Source organism: Equus asinus, chromosome 25 (genome assembly GCF_041296235.1).
Source record: "Equus asinus isolate D_3611 breed Donkey chromosome 25, EquAss-T2T_v2, whole genome shotgun sequence".
Classification (NCBI taxonomy): Eukaryota; Metazoa; Chordata; class Mammalia; order Perissodactyla; family Equidae; genus Equus; species Equus asinus.
In genome coordinates this window covers 34,795,003-34,817,216 of record NC_091814.1, presented here as the reverse complement: position 1 = coordinate 34,817,216, position 22,214 = coordinate 34,795,003, and the positions used below count along the sequence as shown (strand labels likewise).

At 36.5% G+C, this 22,214-nt stretch overlaps 1 protein-coding gene across 7 annotated transcripts in view; it reads right to left on the bottom strand.

Annotated features, from left to right (window-relative positions):
* RPS6KC1 (ribosomal protein S6 kinase C1) overlaps nt 1–22,214 on the bottom strand; it is a 168,799-nt gene that overhangs the window by 129,800 nt on the left and 16,785 nt on the right. For 6 of the 7 annotated variants that reach the window (XM_014834845.3, XM_044757644.2, XM_070496935.1 and 3 more), the window contains exons 3-4: nt 17,902–18,022; nt 2,658–2,773 (exon numbers count right to left, since the gene is read on the bottom strand). In XM_014834845.3, coding sequence (XP_014690331.1) covers nt 2,658–2,773; nt 17,902–18,022 — 237 coding nt within the window. Of the gene's footprint in view, nt 1–2,657; nt 2,774–17,901; nt 18,023–21,948; nt 22,066–22,214 lie in introns of those variants that run through there. The other variant, XM_070496936.1, reaches the window with a different exon arrangement.

The following is a 22,214-nucleotide window of genomic DNA, read 5'->3' as shown; positions in this document are numbered from 1 at the left end:
CTATCACCACTCTCGTTCAACATAGTACTGGAGGTTTTGGCCAGAGCAATTAGGCAAGAAAAAGAAGTAAAAGGTATCCAAATTGGAAAGGGAGAAGTGAAACTCTCGCTGTTTGCAGACGACATGATTTTATATATAGAAGTCCCTAAAGAATCCATCAGAAAACTTTTAGAAATAAACAACAACTACAGCAAAGTTGCAAGACACAAAATCAACTTAAAAAATGTCCATACTACCTAATACAATCTACAGATTCAATAGAACGCCAACCAGAATCCCAACAACACTCTTCACAGAAATACAACAAAGAATCCTAAAATTCATACGGGGCAATAAAGATCCTGAATAGTTAAAGCAATCCTGAGAAAAAAAGAAGAAAGCTGGAAGCATCACAATCCCTCACTAAAACATATCACAAAGCCATAGTGATCAAAGCAGCGTGGTACTGGTACAAAAACATACACACAGATCAATGGAACAGAATTGAAAGCTCTGGAATAAAACCACACATGCATGGACAGCTCATCTTCAACAAAGGAGCTAAGAACATACAATGGAGAAAGGGAAGTCTCTTCAATAAATGGTGTCAGGAAAACTGGACAGCCACATGCAAAAGAATGAAAGTAGACCATTATCTTTCGCCATACACAAAAATTAACTCAAAATGGATTAAAGACTTGAATGTAAGACCTGAAAACAAAACTCCTATAAGAAAATATAGGCAACACACTCTTTGACATCAGTCTTAGAAGGATCTTTTTGAATACCATGTCTACTCAGGCAAGCGAAACAAAAGAAAAAATAAACAAATGGGACTTGATCAGACTAAAGAGCTTCTGCAAGGCAAAGGAAACCATGAACAAAACAAAAAGACAACCCACTAACTGGGAGAAAATATTTGCAAATCAAATATCCGACGAGGGGATAATCTCTAAAATGTATAAAGACTTCATACAACCAACAACAAACAAACAACCCAATAAAAAATGGGCAGAGGATATGAACAGACGTTTTTCCAAAGAAGATATACAGACGGCCAACAGGCACAGGAAAAGATGTTCAACATCACTATTATTATGGAAATATAAATCAAAATTACAATGAGATATCACCTCATACCTGATAGAATGGCTATAATCACCAAGATAAAAAACAATTGTTGGAGAGGATATGGAGAAAAGGGAAGATCATACACTGCTGGTGGGAATGTAAACTGGTGCAGCTTACTATGGAAAACAGTATAAAGATTTCTTAAGAAATTAAAAATAGAAATACCATATGACCCAGCTATTCCACTATGGGTATTTATCCAAAGAACTTGAAATCAACAATTCAAAGAGACTTATGCACCCCTATGTTCACTGCACCATTGTTCACAATAGCCAAGATGTGGAAGCAACCCAAATGCCCATCAGCTAATGAATAAAGATAATGTGGTATATATATATATATATATATACAATGGAATACTACTCATCCATAAAAAAGACTAAATCATCCCATTTGCAACAACATGGATGGAACTTGAGGGTACTATGTTAAGTGAGATAAACCAGATAGAGAAAAACACCATATGACTTCACTAATATGTGAAAGATAAATACATGGACAAAGAAAACCATTTAGTGGTTACCAGAGGAGAAAGGGGTCGGGAGTGGACCTAAGGGGTAAAAGGGCACATATTTTTGGTGACTGCAAATAATAATGTACAACTGAAATTTCACAATGTGATAAGGTATTATGACCTCAATAAAATAATTAAAATTTTTTTAATTAAAAAATAAAAATTATGAAATTTAAAAAATTAATAAAGAATAAATAAATTCCTTTTTAGATGCACTGGCATCAAGAAAATTTAAAAATCCCACTACTCATATACCTTGCTGACCATATGCTCTAAGAAATACATTTATACAAATGAGCAGATTTTTAGTTAAATAAGGAAAAACAATTATGGCACAATCAGGTAGCATTTTTATAGAAGGCTAAATGCTAGAAAATACATAAGGCTATAGGAGGAAAACTGTGCTTGTTAAAGACATTGATATCAACCAACAATTGCACAGATTCAGTTCAAAATAAATAGAAAGTTATTATTAAAAATAATAAAGAATTCAGAATGAAGGCATTACATGTCAAGAAACTTAAAACACTAATATCCAATGATTTCTGGCAATATAATTTGTACTAGCATAACTCTCTAAAATTGCACAGTGACTATTTTTTCTATATTTACACAAATTAATATAATTATAATAAATTTTACATAAACTTACAGTGGTTTCTAGTCCAAAAAGAAATCTACCACTGAAAGACATCTCAAAAAGTGAAGATAACTACTGGAAATTCATAGTACTTAAATTTTTTTTAATTTATTTCAATTATGATAAAGTTAGATAATCTCTAAGCCCTTCACATAAATTTTTTAAAATCTATGAATCAAAAATCTTGTACATTTCTATACTAAAAACAGAAGGTATGCCATAGACATTGTTATCTAGCTACTAACTTTACTAACTTCTACTTATTTTATTGAATCATGAAATTCAAAAGTAAATGACATTTTCTGTTTAAAAAAAACTTGAATCTCAGTTTACTATGAATTAGAAGACAAAGGTATTTAATAAAATCCAAAAATTTCAGAAAGACTACCAAACCTTGAAAAAATCTTCAAGCTGTTTACTGTTATAAAGAGCGGGAATATTGGCAGAGAACTGTAGCAGATCTTCAGCACACTGTCTTCTCTCTTCAATAACAGTTTCATCAAATCGTCCTAGAATTAAATAAGAATCAACACTTACGGAAAGAAGCAGCAAACACCAGTTTATGACAGTTTATGTCCACAGATTAGAAAGCAGCAGCAGGCCTATCACGGCCCATGTGCTGTGCTTATTAGGAACTCTTCTGAAGTCAAGTCTAGTCTACAACTGGAATCAGCAGCACTCACGCCAGAAAAGAAAATCACGTATCTGATAAAGCAAGAGGCAGAGGTGTCAACCGATAAATAAGGGCGCAGTCTCAATCTAAGGCCTCGGTGTAAGAAACTTACCATTTAAGAAGCTGGTGATTTGAAACCAAAGCTGAAAAGAGAATTATGAAGAACTCAAATGGTTTTCTATAGTTATTTAATACTGTAATCACTTATATAATTTTCCCTTTCCAACTCTTTTTTATTTATAAAGGAGTTGAAGAGAGGAAATTATGAGGACATCTGTGTATCAGTGGGGTCAAAAGTCTCAGTTTGAAGCAAAAAGCTTTTGAGCCAAATTCAACGTGTGATGCTGTCAGCATATATGACAGCACGCTTGTGAGAAAAAAGGGAACACACAGCACCAGTGAGCTCTGGTTTCTAAGGTGATTGAAAGGTGGTTTTCATAAAATGTTTTTTACGATACATATAATTTGAATGCTGATAAGATATTTTGAAGTATCATTTTGTACTACTCTTAGATCAGATTACCGCTTGGCATTTGTCACATGCCATGTATCACACTGATTGCAATAACGGTTTAAAAAATGCAAAATCAAGAGTAACATCATCACATACTTAAACATTTTAAGTGGCTTTGCAAAATGTTAACAGAAAACTGAGGCAGAAACAGATTCCTGGTTATATAACCCAAGGCAAGAATTTAAAATTGAACCACTAAATACCCTCTGCTCAATGTGTCTTATGTTTACGGCAAAGGGTCTACTTCATGATAACTAAAAGAAATGGTTTTAGAGTTAAACTTGGGTTCAAATACTAGCTCCATCATTCACTAAGTATAAAATCTTAGGCAGATTACTTCCTCCTTTGTAAAATGGAGAAAATGAACAATGTACTGAGGGTTTCCAGTTCCATGCCAGGCACCTAGTAAGCACTTAATAAATTAATCATGGTGTCTTTGAACCTTCAAGTACCATCATAGTGTCTACCATACGGAACATGCTAATTAATTTTTGTTGACGGTATGAGTGAATAATGGAAACTCAGAAAAACTTTTTAAAAAAGGAGTCTTACAGCAGGACCTTCTATCCTAGAATATAAGTCAGTCATCTTTCACTAACAAAAAAAATCTTAACAGTGGGTCCATAAACAACCCCCCAGGCTTAATGGGTGGGTTTCAGAGACACAATCCTACAAAATTTCATGAGTATGTCCACAGACACATTTTCTAGGGAAAGGGTCTATAACTTTTATCAGCATCCTCAAAGAGCCCAGGGCCCAGTAAAGGTTAGCAGGCAAGTGGCAGTCAATTAGAGGATTCCTAACATCCAGTAAACTGCTTTATTTACCAGGGAATAGGCTGCTAGTTGCTATCCCACTATCTGTTCTCACCTTCTTCCTTAGTAAAATAATCCCCCATTTCTAACTGCTGACACAGCAGCACAGTAAAAGAAGACTATAAATTCCAGCTTGCCTTGCAGTTACATGTGGACGTGGACTAAGTTATGGCCAATAACATAGAAACAAAGTTATATTTGGCTCCCCAGGAATCTCTTTCACAGAGAGCTGATCTACCCTCTCTCCTCACCTTTTCTTCTTTCTCCTTTTCCCTTTCCAGGAAGGACTATGCAATGAGAAGTTAAAAAAGACACAGCAACAAGGCAGAAGCTTGGATTCCTATCATTGTGGAGCTGCCCTGCCTGAGGCTACATCCAGATCTTAGACCATGAGAAAGAAATTGACTTCTATCTGGTTTTAAGTTTTGTCACAAGTCACCACACCTAATATAGTCCATTATGCTAAGTCTGTTTTCCTATTAGTTCCAGTTCATATGCAACAATTAAATTAAACCTGACTTTCCCAATGACAAAAGCACACCTAAAATGACACTGCTAGCTTACCTATCAATAATATCATCTGGAAACAAACTCCTCAACCCGCAAATTCTCTGGCCAGAAAATAATCTAAATTATTCAATCTTGGGGAAAATCTATTGGCCAAACAGGTTAACATCACCGGTAACTGTAGGTTATTCTTTCTTTTGCCTAAATAAGAAATTAAGTACACACTGGTGGTTATGATTATAGTCCAACATATTTATCCTTTAAACAAAAAAGTAAATTCTAGTGCCTGCGAATTAATATTAATAATTTTATTATATATTAATAATTTTATTATATATTAATTTATTAACAATTAATATTAATAATTTTGTGAACACCTATAATCTTAGGACAGAAACGCAAAAAAACGCATCTATTATACTATGTTTCAACCCAAAAACCAACTGATATTATCTTTAAATACATTAACTACTTGTTGAGAAATTTTAATGGAAAATTCCAGAATATTTAACGCCACCCTAAAATAATCTTATTTAGTAGCTGAAACAAATACATAAAAATCTGGGAGCTTTACTCCTAGTGTGATCAATGATTCCTCCCACCTCCCCATTAAGCTAGACTAATATGCTTAAGCAATGAATATATCAACTTCTAAATAGAATAAATACGTCAAAAGCACGTCTTCGTTGTACTTCTATTGATCTATGCATTTCCATTCCACTAAACTTGGACAAGCAGAGATAAATTAAAACATTTTTCAGAGTGGAGTACAAGCAAAAATAAAGGCTTATGCATTAAAAGGTTCAATTACATTGAATCCTATCATCAGAACAAATATGGTGAAAGAACACACTCACTTCTTTGTTCCTAACGTATTTCAAAATAAGAAAAAATACTTAGTATCGATAGCATAACCAAAGAGAAGCAGATGAATTTTAATGCAATAACTACTGGCCCTAATATATATAACAAAGCCACCTAATTAAAAACAACTATTTTTTAAGTAGCAAGATTCAACAGTCATCCTAATGGCAGACAACACCCTAGTGGCTGTTCTCTACTTGTTAATCCTTTAATATCATCAAAGCTTCACTTGAAAAGCAGCCACAATGAGAAATCATAAACAGGTGCTTCTCTTATCACTGCTTTAAATTTCCATTCACGAGGTCAATGTTAATTTTTCTGTAAACAGAGTACAAAAATTATAGATAATCTATGATAGAAAATGCAAAACAAATTTTTCCTAAGAAGATTTATTGGGCAATATTATATATTATGTATTATATTATTTGTGTATGAGTGTGTATATATCATATCTAAGTCACTCTCCTGCTCCCAATTACCCAACAATGAATGGTTTATTAAAAGTTGGCGGGGGGGGGTTTAAATTCAAACATTCTAACGAAGCTAATAAATCACTGGAAATAGTGTCTCTCTTTGATTTACAAGCTGCCTTTGGGATCTTCTCTATGTCTGGTTTTTTTTTTTTTATGCAGAACAACTCCTAGCCAGCAGAGTTTACCATTTTTTTAAAATGCAAATATCAATGATCAAAAACTAGTTATTAGAACTAAAAATTATCCTTGACCAGTAAAAAATTAAAATAGTTTGATGCTGATTCTTAACTGTAATAAAAATCCATTCACAGAGTAAAAAGAGAGGCCAAGGATCTCAGGCATGAATTCCCTTTAGGGAACAGCACCAAGAACACACCTCTAGTTAAACAAGTTGGATTTACTACTTCTTACAACTAGGGAGAACCCTGGGAACTCTGGGGCGTTTCACTAAGAGGTTATCAGAAAGGACTTATAAGGTCTGGGCTTGTGTTAGGTGCTTTCAGAAAAAGTTCACGGAAGTGGGGCTTTGCCCTGGTTTGGATGCTGTCAGGAGGCTGGGGTAACTGTAATGCTGTGAATTCTATCTAATTCTACGATTTTATGATTTAAATAAATCTTACTTTGAGGTAACAAGAACGAAGAGAGGCTAAGGTTGTGATTTATAAAGAAGCAGTAGTCATCCATGGCAGCCAGGATGAAGATATGCTTGATTATTTTTGTGACATAAACAGTGTTCATGTTTTTGTCTGTGATCATGATTATGGAGTAGTCTTGTTTTTGCCTTGGTCCAAGGACACAGAGTGGACTTGTCAAACACTCACGTTCTGTGAAACTGTTTACGTTCAGCAGAATAACAACACAGCCTAACTGTGAAGGCCAGGCCAACTCTAAGAAACACCAAGGTCAAACAGGTGGATAGTGCCAGGCCAGTTCTTTCTCAGCTGTCAGGAGCTGCTTTTTTCCTTCTCATGGGAAATCATAGTTTAATAAGAGATACGAAACAAAAACAATGATCTAATCACAAAAAAAAAATCAGACAGATGGAGATTGTGAAACCTACAAAACAACTGTCTTATACTCCTTAAAAATGTCAATGTCATGAAAAACAAAAAAAAAATGCATAAGAAATATTCTTGATTAAAGAAACAAACCTACAGGTATAACCTTGGATCCAAAAAAAATGTAGAAAGGACATTTTTAGGACAACTGGGGAAATATGAATACAGATCGCATATTTGGTAATATTATTCTATCAATGTTAAATTTCTTGAGTGTGATATGGAATTGTGGCCGTAGGGGAATATGAGAAGTAGGGGTGAAATGTCACAATATCTACAACTTATTCTCAAATGGTTTAGGAAAAAAATGAGAGACACACACATAGAGAGTTATACAAAAATGTGGTAAATTGTTAACACTCAGGGAACGTGAGCAAAAGTGTTCACTATACTATTCTTTTGGTTTTTTTCCTGTAAATTTGAAAATTTTTCAAATTAAAAAACCTGGGGAAAACCAAAATGAGTTAGGTGCTATATTGGTGAGATGTAGAACCAGAAGGCGAAAACAACTAACTCAGCCTAAAGGAAACAGAGAACTTCTAGAAGAGGACACATCTACCAGTCTGAGAGGCTAACCAGAAATTTGGCAGTGGAGCAACGCAACACTGAAGAAGGAGACACCAGAGAGTCTGGTACACGAGAGGAATGGCAACTGAGCAACAGATGACAGCTAACAATAGCTCATACGTGTCCAGCAGCTGAGCTAGACACGCCACAGATACAATCCTCAGAACACAAAGGTATTATCCCTATCTTACCAATAAGAAAATAGACTAAGACGTTAATTTGCACAAGATCACACCACTAGTAAATAGTGGATAGAAGATTTGGGCTCAAATCCATCAGATTCCAAAAGGCATGTTCTTTTCACTATACCACTATAACAGTAACTACATCTCTGGTGGTTCTGTAAGTTACAATAGGACTCTCTTTTGCTGCTGAGGTTTACGTACTAAAAATGTGAGAGTAGCTAAAAAGATAGATGATCAACCAACAATTCCCCGCACACAACCACAGCTGCTACCTGCAGGGTTCATTGCAGTCATCAAGTATTACAAATGGACTGTACCATTTATTGAAAGAGATAAATTGCTTACTTATTAAGATTAATAAGAAACTTTCACTCTATAATATGAAAGGATGCACAGAAAAGTTGAAGATAATCCATTAGTAACAGACAATAATAGCTAAGAACTTCAACCAATTTAGAAGCCACTCCCTTTTTACCCAGTGACAAGCTTACTGTTTAAGAAGCTGGGCTGTGTATCTTCCAATATTAAAGTTAAAGGTATATGTGTGCAGTTAATTTCCACAGCACAGAAAGTATAAGGCAAAAAGCAAAACTACCCTTCCTCCCATGCCCATAGAGGTTACACACATTACACAGACGTGTTTAGGCATGTCATCACACAAATACATATGTCTATTTAAACACAGATGGGATCTTACTAAACATATAGCTGTGCAACATTTGTTTTCTGTATCTTAAAAACACATCTTAGACATCTTTCTATCCCAGTGTATATCAAATAGCTGAAGAATTCTGTTAATGAGCTGAATTATGGCACATCCATACAATCACCTATTGAGAAAATTCAGCTTATTTTCAGTTCTCTTCTACTGAAAACCTTGCAAGGAACACCTATGTGTATGTACATACATGTGTACACATATTTGTGTGTGTATGTTATCAAAACATGGTCCACAGACCCCTGGGGGTCCCCTGAGGGCCTTTCAAGGGATCAACGAGGTCAAATCATTTCTAATAATACTAAGCCAGTAGTTGCATTTTTCACCACATTGACATTTGCCCTGATAATCTAAAAGCAATGGCAGTAAAATTGCTGACCTCTTAGCATGAATCAAGACAACGGCACCAAACTATACTTACTAGTAACCAGCATATTCCTTACTGCCACTCTCTCATATCAAAATTTTTTTAAATGCCAGTTTCACTTAAGAATGTCCTTGGGAGGGCAAAAGGGGTGATTAGGCTCACATGTGAGGGGATGGACTATAATTAGTTTTCGGGTGGTGAACATGATGTAATCTACACAGAATTCAAAATATATTATGATGTACATTCGAAAGCTATATAATGTTATAATCCAATGTTATTGCAATTAAAAAATAAATGAATAAAATTTCAAAAGGAAAATGTCCTTGATGAAGCAGTAAAAATTATTAACTTTATTAAATCTCAACCCTTGAGACCATTTCTTTTTAAAAGTTTATGGGAGATAAACAAACTATAACTATTCAGACTTGGATATTTCACAGATATTTTCTCAAAAATTAAACAAAGTGAGGGAGCCAGCCCAGTGGCTTTGTGGTTAAGTTTGTGCAGTCCACTTCAGTGGCCCGGGGTTCACAGGTTCAGATCCCAGGTGCGGTACACACAGCTCATCAAGCCATGCTGTGGTGGCATCCCACACACAAAAGAGAGGAAGATTGGCACAGACGTTAGCTCAGGGTCCATCTCCCTCACCAAAAAAATAAAATAAAATAAACAAAGTGAGCCTGACACTTCAAGGAAAACTACCAACAGCATTGTTGTCAGTGATCAAATTGAAGCTGTCAAGTCACTGTGAGCTTGACAGCTTCCCAATACTTAAAAAATTTCCTTTAGAGATCTGTGATACTAACAATTTTTTGGTACTCTAATGAAATGGGTCAACATTTGCAAAATCTGCATAACTCGGGGAACCAATATTTTTCAAATGACCAATGCTTGATGTTATAAGCTCACGCATAGGTAAAAGATCCATTCAAATCTAAGACAAACTAATGGATCTTAATATAACAAAGTACCAAAGGTTCGTTGATAGGGTTTCAGATTCCATAATGCAACTAAACCTTCAAGAAATTACTACTTGTCAAGTTTTGGTGTATCAAAGATGAATATCTTCAATTATCTGAAAAGCTATTAAAATACTCCTCCCTTTTTCAACTAAATCACCTGTATCTCCCTGAATTTTCGTCATATATTTCAACCAAAACAATCTATCACCACAGACTAGATCCAGAAGCAGATATGAGAATCTAGCTATCTTCTTTTAATCCAGGCATTAGAGATTTGCAAAGGTAAACTAATGCTACTCTTCTTTTTTTTTTTTTTGCTTTGGAAAAGTCATTTGTCATAAAAATATTAACACGCAGTGTATTTTTTCTTATTTAATACAATAGTACATTTTAATTTTTAATATGGTAAATATTAATAGGTACAACCACATAACAGTTTTTCAAGGTGCTTGATAATTTTTTTAAGAGTGTAAAGGAGACTTTCAAGATCAAAACGTCTAATAATCATTGATAAATATCTCCTATGCAGAAATGAGAATAGATGTGCAGTAAAATTTACTAAAAACAGAATTGCTAAGAAAAGGTATATTTCAAATTGTCCTCCAAAAAACTGCGCAAGTTTATACTCCTCCTGTTGTGCATCTCTGTTCCCACACTAGGTATGATCAAACTTTTTAATTTCTGCTTTAAGATTGACCTTCAGTGATATCACTGCCTGTAACTACTCCACCTCTTAAATCTTAACTCATTCTTTGTTTTTGTTCAACTTATTTTTCAAGCATTTATCTATCAGGCATGGGCCTACATGCTGAAGATATTCCATAAGAATGAAGCAGTCTCTCACTCACACAGCTTAATGTCAAGGAATCAGAGAATGGGGGAGGAAAAGAGTTAAGTACAATATAAGGGAGGTTTCTTACTTTTAGAATATAAAAAAACAGTTTTTGGTGTGGGTTTAGAAGCACAGTTCTTAAAACTTCTCAAACTGGTGAATTTTTAAAATTATTTGCATCTTGATAATTAAAGTAGAGTACCAAAAGACTTAAAAACTTGACAGTGAGGGGGCTGACCCGGTGGCGCAGCAGCTAAGTTCGCATGTTCCGCTTCTCCGCGGCCTGGGGTTCACCGGTTCAGATCCCGGCTGTTGACATGGCACCGCTTGGCACACCATGCTGTGGTAGGCGTCCCACATATAAAGTAGAGGAAGATGGGCACGGATGTTAGCTCAGGGCCAGGCTTCCTTAGCAAAAGAGAGGAGGACTGGCAGTAGTTAGCTCAGGGCTAATCTTCCTCAAAAAACAAACAAAAAAACTTGACAGTGAGAATGTCACATCCTAAAGCACTTCCCTTTCTCGACTTCTGGACCATGATGCTCACTCCAACTACAAGACTAAGTTTGTCAGAAGACAGGCTATTTGAGTCATTGTATTCACAGTGCCTATTTTTAAAACATTTCTTGAGTTAAATGTGCCCATAAAATTTCCAGATAATTAAGCATTAGGTTGAAATTAATCAAAGATGATTCTATTAATAACAGACTGTCGCATGCAACCATGTTTGCCAGGCACAGAACAAGCAAAATCATGGTCAAAAGAGGCAGTAGTTCAATGGCAAAGAGCAACTACAACTTTAATCAGGTGCCAAGAAAAAAAGGAACCACACATGTTGCACAGTAACTATGAAGAGAAGGGAACAGAAATGCGAAGCATCATTGAATGTGTGGGCTCAAAGGCCAAAAGCAAAGAGTCAAAGGTTAACAGCCTACACAATAACAAGAGTTTGTGGATCCCCTAATGTTTAGTAGAGGAACAGAATGAATTGATGGTCCCATCAGAACTAATGGTTCTACTGCTAGTGACCTGTTGCCCACATCCCTCAACTGTTTTTCACCTAAGAAAATACAAATGCTTTCTTTAATTATGTACCAAAATATCTTTGCTATTACTTATATTTCAAGATATCATTATAGGGGCCGGCTCCATGGCCAAGTGGTTAAGTTCGCGCGCTCCGCTACAGCAGCCCAGGGTTCAGATCCTGGGCGCGAACATGGCACCACTCATCAGGCCACGTTGAGGCGGTGTCCCACATCCCACAACTAGAAGGAGCTGCAACTAAGATATACAACTATGTATGGGGCGGGATTGGGGAGATAAAGCAGGGAAAAAAAAAAAGATTGGCAACAGTTGTTGGCCCAGGTGCCAATCTTTAAAAAAAAAAAGATATCATTATATATCATAAATTGTGAATATTAAGTATTTGTAAAAATTGAAGAACTGTAGCAACAACCTTTTGATGACTTCATTCTGACATAAATGCCACTGATGATGCTATACTACATAAGATGCTTTACATCTTCTCCCCAGATCTCAAGGAGTTGTGAAACATGCAGAACATCCTGAAGAAGTAAATGTGAAGCTCAGTGAGCACTGTGGTTCTCAATCAGCCTGGGGAAATCCCTATGCCCTGTGGACCACAAGTCAATGGAGATAGGATAATTTCAGATCATCCAGAATCCTTCCTTAATCAAATAGAGCACACGTAGGGTTCAGTTAAGAGACCAGAACCACACAGTAATTTGAAGAGGAAAAGTTGAATATAAAGAATTATTAACCATGACAGTTGGAATAATGACAAAGGTGAAAAGAGAACTCTAAAGAATGCCCCAGGGTGGGGAGAGTACCCAAGGAAGGAACGACTTAGGAGGGGGAACACCTCCCCAAGGTTGGGACTCAGATCCTCTGGGAGAAGGTGTGGTTGCAGCCACTGAATGAGGGAGAAGTTAGTTGGGTTTCCTGGGCCAGAGCTGGTCCACAGCTGCCAGGAAAGCATGAAAGACCCCTCCAGAGTTCAGATGGGACAAGGCTGCTGGCAGGCGGGCAAAAAGAGAGAGTCACAGTGCTGGGAGCCCACTCACAAGCAAGGTAATGCAAGGCCTGGGGTACAGAGGATCTGCATTGGGAAGACCATGGGAAACAACTTTCTGGGGTAAAGTCAGGCGAAGGCTGGCAGACAAGCACGCAGAAGGAAAGAGGCATCAGGAGCCTGCTCGCCTGCAGGGCGACAAGTCTGGGGTCGACAGTGTCCCTGTAAAGAGGGGCACAGGAAGCAACCTTCCGAAGTACTAGCAGGCTAAAGCTGAGGGGCAGGTACACAGAGGGAGTCACAGTCAGAAGCTCACTCTCTAGTAGGACTAGGGTGCCTTGGTGTGCCCAGCTAGATGGCCACCAAACTGGCTGGGGCTGCAAGCTTGTTAAGAGACTGTGTTCTAAGTACATGTCTGAGGCAGACGCCTCTAGCAAAAGCACAGTAGAAGCAAAAAGAAAAACAAAATCCAAAGCACACTGGAAGAAGGCAGAGAAGCCCCTATCCTTCTGCAAAGTCCCTCCAGTGCCCTCCATTGTGAAGCTTAACAACATATTCACTGTAAAGCAAAAATACTTAAAAGTCCAATCCATTCATGCAGAATAGGAAATGAAAGAAGAGATTGGAAGCTAAGAGGCAATAAATGGCTAACTGGCATGGCTTCTTAGAATTAGCAGTGTAAGAGCCCCAGGTATTCCAGACTGATCTTGAAAGGCAGATATTTCCCCAATGTTGATGAGAAATATAGTCTGTATCAGAACACACTCTATAAAGTCATTACAAAAAAAATCAACATGGTGTAGAAATAGGTATTAACATAAGAATAGACAAATAAATGTCACAATAGAGAAAACCTTTAATAAATGGCACTGCATACAAAAAGGTAATATATAACAAAGATGGTAGTTAAATTTTATTGGGAAAAAAATATGGATTTATTTAATTAATTATCTTAGAACAGATGTCAATCCATCTAAAAAAAGTAAAATGGAGCATCATCTGACATCCCATTCAAATATAAATTCCACATCGATTATTAAAAGGATTTTTTTTTAAGATTTTATTTTTCCTTTTTCTCCCAAAGCCCCCCAGTACATAGCCGTGTATTTTCAGTTGTGGGTCACTCTAGTTGTGGCATGTGGGACACCACCTCAGCATGGCTTGATGAGCACTGCTATGTCCACGCCCAGGACTCAAACCAGTGAAACCCTGGGCCACCGAAGCGGAGATCGCTAAACCTAACCACTTGCCAAGGGGCCAGCCCCAGAATTTTTTTTTTTTTGAGGAAGATTAGCCCTGAGCTAATATCTGCTGCCAATCCTTCCCCTTTTGCTGAGGAAGACTGGCCCTGAGCTAATATTTGTGCCCATCTTCCTCTAATTTATATGTGGGATGCCTGCCACAGCATGGCTTGAGAAGCAGTGTGTAGGTCTGCGCCTAGGATCTGAACCAGTGAGCCCCAGGCCGCCAAAGCAGAGAGTACAAACTTAACCACTATGCCACTGGGCTGGCCCTAAAAGGATTTTTTTTAAGCTATGAAAATCATCTTGCAAGCAAACAGGTGTTGGCAGACATTTCTAATGAAGACCAGAAATCCAAAATCTTGGGGGAGAAAGGGGCATAAATAGAACTGAACATATAAAAATTTGTTTGGCAAACGCTATCATAAACATAAAATACGTGTATCTATGTGTACATACAAATACATATACACACAGTAATACGTATGTATGCAGGTTTGTATATAAATGGAAGTATGTATAATGTGTGTGTTGTACATACACTTGTACATAAATGCGCTATGTTTCCTAACTCTAGTTGCTGAAAGAGCCTAGAAGGAAGTTGCAATGAGCACATCTACCCAGATAGTAATCTCTGTGGCAGCCAGGATCCAGCCAGAAAATGGAATCCACCCAGCAATTTGAACAGGGAAAATCTTACAAAGAATTATTAACTATTTACACAGGATTAACTACTAAGAGGGAATAAAAGAGAACTCTAAGGAGTACCCTAGGGTTGAGGGAGAGAACCAAAGGCAGTACTTGGAAGGGGTGCCTCCTCCCCAAGGCTGGGATTCAGATCTCACTGGAGACAGTGTGGCTGCAGCACACTGGATGAGAGAAGTTAGCTGGGTTGCTCAAACCTACCTCCTACAGGGTCTCTCTAACACCCTCTACAGAGTAAGTTTATACACGCAAATTGGAAAAGTATGTCCAACAAGGCAATGAAAGGTGGATGCAGAGCTAAAATGCAATACTTTGATAACTACCATAGTTTCTAATGCCACTGCCCACAAAAGCAACCAGAGCTCCCTAAAGAAATGGCTAATTCCAAGGCTGGAGCAGAATAAACTCAAGATGAGCACTGAACATCTTGTTATGTCTAAAAATCAGAAGTGCTTAAAAAAAAAAAACTAGTATGATAGGAAGAAGTCACAGGACATAGAAGCCAGAGTAAAAGGGCTCCTACTGGTCAAAACTGGGACAATCTGAGCATCAAAATAATTAAGAACATTAATGAATGCTACACTACTAGGAAAAAAAGTAGTACACGAGTCCAAATAAATAATGGCTAGATGAATAAGTATACAGATACAGACACATAGAAACAGATACACAGAAGCCTAGATACAAAGATAACAGAGAAGTGAGAAGGAACAACAATGGCAAATGTAGGGGGAGGGGGTTGCTAGAATTGGACAACCATTATTTTGTAACCATCATGTAAACATTGGTTCATGCAAGAATCATCAACGGATGCTACGTCTAAGGGGTAATTTTCCAGAAGAGCAGGATATTTTCATGATCTTAAAAGTTGTTGCCCAAAGGGTGCAAGCAAGCAAGAAAGGAAGACAAATATACCGCGTGTGGTAGTCTGAAAAAGGGCCCCAAAGACAGCAGGTTCTAATCCCTGGAAGCTGTAAATGTGCCACTGGCCGGCCCCTGAATTATACATTTAAAAATGGTTGGGGCTGCCCCGTGGCCGAGTGATTAAGTTCACACGCTCCCCTTCAGGGGCCCGGGGTTTCGCCGGTTCGGATCCTGGGCGCAGACATGGCACCGCTCGTCAGGCCATGTTGAGGCAGCGTCCCACATGCCACAACTAGAGAGACCCACAGCTAAAATATACAACTATTTACTGGGGGGATTTGGGGAGAAAAAGCAATTTAAAAAAAGATGAAGATTGGCAACAGTTGTTAGCTCAGGTGCCAATCTTTAAAAAAAATGGTTAAGATGGTAAATTTTACCTTCTGTGTATTTTACCCCAATTGAAAAAAAATTTTTAATTACATAAACCCCTAGATTATAAAAGCTTTAATAGCAACCTTGTCAAACTATTGGCTAATTCTGATCTTTTTCAGTGAATTACCCAAAATTACTTGTTTTTAATCTGAACTACTATCAAGCCACAAGGCTACTAGATTCTGTATTTGTGTAATTGGTTTTCTAAATATAGTACTTTACATTTTTCCTATTAAACTTAATTTTGCTTGCTCAAAAGAAAGAAAATATAACCACTAGCCCTAGTTCTGGAGAAAACAAAGGGAAAAGGGTGGAGTTATTAACACTGAGAGGCTTAGAGGAGGGGCCGTGGAACTGAAACTGAGACCTCTGAGGAGGGCACCTTGGTGCTGGTATCTCCTGCAGCCCAGGCGCAGGCAGCCCGCAAGAGGGAGGACATGACAAGACAAGTTCTGGGAATGCGGGAAAAACACAACCAGAAACCAAGTCCTGCAGCTGAAACAAACGAAGAGGCTTGCTGGGTTCATGTGGACAGGACCAGGCAGGCTGTGTCTTCTTCCAGCCTTCCAGGCTCCCTCCAATGCCCCCTTTTGCCAGAGACTAACAAAAAACTGCTGGCAAGAGAGTAGGATTGCAAAAAGGTATAAAAAGGTAAGTTTAAACCTAAAAAAAAAACAGACTTATTAACCAGTAAAAATATTAATAATGATAAATAATATAAATAATACCAGTTACTGGACCCTCAGTATGTACCAGACATGCTAATGCTTTATACACATTGCCTGTTTAATCCGCACATTATTATGCCCACTTTTAAGATAGGAAAACAGAGGCTTAGAAAAGAGAAGTCACTTGACAAAAGTTACACAGGTAGTAAATAGCAAAGGTGGAACTCAATCCGGATCCAAATGACCCTAACCCCCATGCTCTTAACTAATTAAAATCAATCTAAAGGTCTGCCAGAAAACTGATTGCTAAGTAAATTGTGATAAATATATACATGTTGCCATTCCCAAACATGTCCCAGAAGACTATTTATTGACATAGCAAAGTATTCCCAACAAATTGATATGTTTTAAAAGGACAACCTACAAAACAATATACATAGTAAAACATTAATTTAAATCACTGTGCACATATACAAACCACACTGAAAAAAAGATTGGTAGGACATAATCCAAAATATTAACCACATAATTATGTTTATCCCTGAGTGGTTTTTGTTCTGTTCTTGTCATCATTATTTTTCTTTGTATTTCTCCACGTTTTCCACCTTTTGTCCCTATTTTTGATATATTTGTTATTCCATGTCAAATACGTAACTAAATCATATCAAATATTCTTTTTACTTGACTGGTCTCAGACACTCTGGGAATCTAACAGTTGTTAATCAATAACACACCCAGAGCACCGTCCCAAAATGGTCATATCTGGACTAGTGCCTCAAACCACAACCATTCATATTACGAGAAACATGTCAGGAAAATATACACAGGATAGACTTATTTTTTACAGATCCAAAACTTTCAGAGCCCTAAGAATGATTCAATATCACCGTTTCTTATGTTCCTACATCATTTTTTTTATTTGCTTGATTGGCTAGAGTTGGAGTTGTGTTATTCTTTCATGGAAGGGAGGAATAAATGCATTCTGAGTTAACAAAATTACACCAAGAACAAAAAAACAACTTCAAGTGCCTACTGTATGATATGAATTATTTTAATAAGTGGCTTCTGACTTCATGGGACAGTATTTCAAGGTTCAGCATATATACACAATCAGCTAATCATCATTTTATAAAATCACAATTTCAAAATAATCACTTACCAAACACGATTCCTTTAGCAAAGGGAGGAAACAATTCTGAGTGTCGAAATAAGTTTTTGTGAATTTGCCATAGTTCTTTGTGTAGTTTCTTAAAGTCACTGTATCTCTTCCATACGATTATCTATAGAGAGAAAAAAATCAAATGGGTATCTCATAGTGGAACTATTTAGGTTCAGACATCTGAACCACAAACAATCCTCATTAAAGTACTAACACCTGTTATGCAAAGGCAAGAAATATATGTTCTAACCAATACGGTTAACAGTATGGAATTAACCACTAATATCTGTTTTAAAAACACAAAGCAGCAATTCTTCCTCCAACTGCTCTGTTTTGATTTTTAAATTTCACTTTAAACAAGTACCATTTTCTTCATACTGGAAAAATCTTCAACCTAGTACAAAGAACATCTATACTACATAAAATGTTACTTAACTTCTTCAAAAATCAATTACTATTGGTCTGGAAATGAGCTAGATATCAAAATATAGATTCTGCCTCAAAAACAGCACGTTTATAAACACAAAATAGTTAATTAGGCAATTTTTAAGCAAAGTACATACTCAGCATTTGCCTAAAAGGATAAATAAACTGAATAAAACTGAAGAAATGGCCATGTAGCAAGTAATTAACATGAACTTTTACATTTCATAAATCTTATTTCATAAATCTCAATTTAAAGTAGTAATAAGATTTCTGAAGACAAGGTAAATCCTGATCAGAATGCCATTAAAATTAGTATATTTCAAAAACAAAATAACAATCACCTAGATTATATAATACATAAAAGTTTACCTTCATTAGTTTGAATTATTGTTCTACCTTACTCAGACTACAAAAAAAAAAGCACTTTGTAAAGGAAAAGAATTTGACACATGGCCTTGATATCACTGATTCAGCTGCTCAGTCTCCACAAAATAGGGTAAAACTGAGTTTTAAATTCTGTTACCTGGTATACTGGGGCCTCTGCTTCTGAAAATCCCAATTACCTCACTTCTAACAAACTCAATAGTGTAATGGCAACGAGCAAATCTTAGGCCAAGCAGGTAACCAAGTGTGATTTAAGAGACTCTTGTTAAAATATTCACTCTCCGCATATAAGAAATTCTTCATTAAATTTTGTTATACTACTAAAAATTTTGCCATGATTACTAAGTTTCCTGTTTAATTTAGTTATAATCCTAGGAGACTAGTCAGACTATAATATGAATTAATTTAAACAAAGTACTCCTCCTGAAGCTTCCTTTTATTCATTTATTCAAGGACAAAAATAGTCATCAAAAACAAACATTTTCACAACCCTGCTCTGTGCCAGGCACTGTGTTGGCACAAGGGGATGAAAAAATGAGAAACATGGTCCCTGCCTTCAAAGAGCTCCTGGAGTAGTGAGAAAGAATAAGCCAAGACAGTAACTACATTACAAGACGGCGTGATAAATGCTGAGAAGGGCAGCCCAAGGGTGTTATGGAAGGACCACCTAAGCCAGCCTTGGGTATCTAAGAAGGCTTAGAGAAAGTAATACCCTAGGTGAGCAGACTGAAGGGAAGTAGTGATGAGACCAACAAATATAAAGTAAAGAGAGAGAAGGGGTTGGGGATGCTTTCAAAAGAGCAAGATGCCAAATATAATTACTAGAATTTTGGCTTTTGCAACTGGAAAAATGGTGATGCTATTCCCTAAGGTGTAGAGCAAGGGAGAAGCAGCTGTTTTGAGATAAGAACAAAGTTCAATTTTAGATGTATTTGATTCAGGTGCTTGTGAGGTGTCTAACTGGAGATGTCCAAAAGGGTAGATGGGTTTGGAGTGCAAGAGTAAGGACTAGCAAGATGTATTAATTTGGGACTCATCAGCAGAGACGCGGTAATCACTCAGGACAGTTTCTTAGATTTGTAACGAGATGAGGAGTCTAACAACAGAATGCTGGGGAACCCTAACCCTGAGGGCCCAGGGAGAGTTGGAAGAGGAAACCAAGTGCAAAGTGTTTAAGAAGCTTGGCTGTGCCACGCGATAGGCCATTTGGATGGAAGAAGAGATCTTACTTTAAAATGGAGGTGAACAAGACAAATGTTGACAGCGCAGAACCAACAGTTTCAGGAGAAGACACAGCAAGAGGAACTAACCAAGAGAACCAACTAACATTGGAAAGAAAAAGGTCTCAGGATAGTGCAATTACAAGTGATTCTAATTTTCCTATTTTTTGCTTCTCGGTAGTTTCTAATTTTGATACATGTATATAATTCTGTCATGGGAAAAAACAATGTTATTTTCATATATTTAAAATAGATCAAATATGATGGTGATGGGCTTGTGAAAGTAGTATCTTACATAAGGTAAATGCCATCCTCAAAGCCATTATGAACTAGACATGAGAGCTATTCAAAAGGCTGTAGTACAGGGAAAGAAGTCAGTCTGCAGATAAAACTTACATTCTAGTTAGGGTCATTTTTAAATAAAGGCAGAGTAACTTAAGGAGAAAAAGTTAATAATTTAATCACAATAATGATAATAATACCATGGTATGTAAACCAGCAGATAGTCTGTCAGAGCAAGAATTAGAACCCCAACAGTGAGAATGTGTGTTTCTCCACCATGCCCTCATTTATTCACTCCATATTCCTTCTTCTCAACACAGGGACTACAGAATCAAAATACCTAAGAGCAAATGTAAACCCTCAAGAAATGCAGGAAACCAAAGCATCTCAACATGTCACATCCATTGCCTCCTTTTCTTCTCACTCCTTTTAAACTTTGATGTTTCTAGAAATCTTCAAAATGGAAAAGTGAACAAAAGCACACTTCCATTATATTAGCAAGTACTCATGTTTATATTTGGACTACACAAAGTCCCAAAAGACACACGCGAAAATTACTTTCTCTAATAAATGATCAATTCTTTCCTATTGGAAAAAAAATAGTTGTATAATAGCCAAAATATTAATTCAGTGGCAACCATACATAGACTATAATAACAAAAGTTTAATTTTCATTAAAAACATTCACTTAAGTATTTTTTACATAAAATAAATGTTTTCTTTTCAGATAATTTCACTTAATGACACCAAAAAACCTTTAGATCTCTTGTATTTTACAAAACCACTCCATTCAATTAACTGTCCTCTTTACCCTCATAGTATTTAAAACTTGCTGGATCACTTTTTCTTGCAACCAACATCACTACCATACTATCTGTTTACAGATTTTCTTTTCCCAATTTTCAAGAGCCTTTTTTTTCCTGTGACACATTTCTGAATGTTCTCAAATAGTTTTTCTAAAACTATTTCATGAAATGACTTAAAAGCTAGAGCCTTCTGACATGATACATAGAAAGTTCTATTTCAGTTCTTTTCTTTTCCTTTCCCAAATTTCACCAGTGAAATTTACTACCTATATAGAAACAGAGCTTTAGATTACTTTTTTTTAAGGTGGAGGAGGGAGGGCCCAATATCTCCATCTCTTTCTTTCCCCTTTCTGCTGCTCTTACTAAATAAAAATTTAGAAGGAATTTTTTAAAGATTTTTTAAAAAAAAGAAAGCAAGCAAGCCATCCTAGACAATTTTAAACCATTTCCTCCATGTGAGTATTTTAGCATTCTTAGGACGAATACACTGATATCTGGTAGCATGTGCCAAGTGTGTGTGTGTGTGTGTGTGCATATATATATGCACACACATACATATATAAAAGAAAAACAGTCTTATAAGAACAGCATTTTATTAGCCCCATATTTGGTTAGACTAACAGTGCATCTACTAATCCTCAATAGCCCTTGTGAAGCCTAACTAAATTCTAAAGCAGTAACTAAATGAATTAGTTAATGGAAAGGGAAAGCAAAAGGAAAGGAAATGAAAACAAATTCTAGGTGGTGAATTCCTCTCCTAAATGGGAATTACAATGTTTAAATGAAACACATGGGAAACTAAAAAAAAATTGATATAATTTCAAGGTTACTCTATATTTTAAGAAGCCAGGTAGAGAGAAGACATTTTTTTTTTAATTTTATACCATTTCTAACAAAGGACCATGCAAATCTAACTAAAGGACACTTACAAGAGTTTTATGATGAATGGTTCACCAACAGTTGTTATTATAAAAGAGTTTTCCCCAAAAAAGGATTAAGGAAATGGCAGAGAGTATGTTCATGGGTAGGTTGGTTCAGGATTCTCCCTGGAAAAGGGGAACATCAAGCTACAAACTACAGCACAGCAATCAGACAGTGTATTCAAAGGAAACACAACCCAGTTTCAATCTGAACAGAGTGGTAAATTTTCAAAAGCAGAATAGCCTGGTATTGACTATTAATTCAACATAATTAG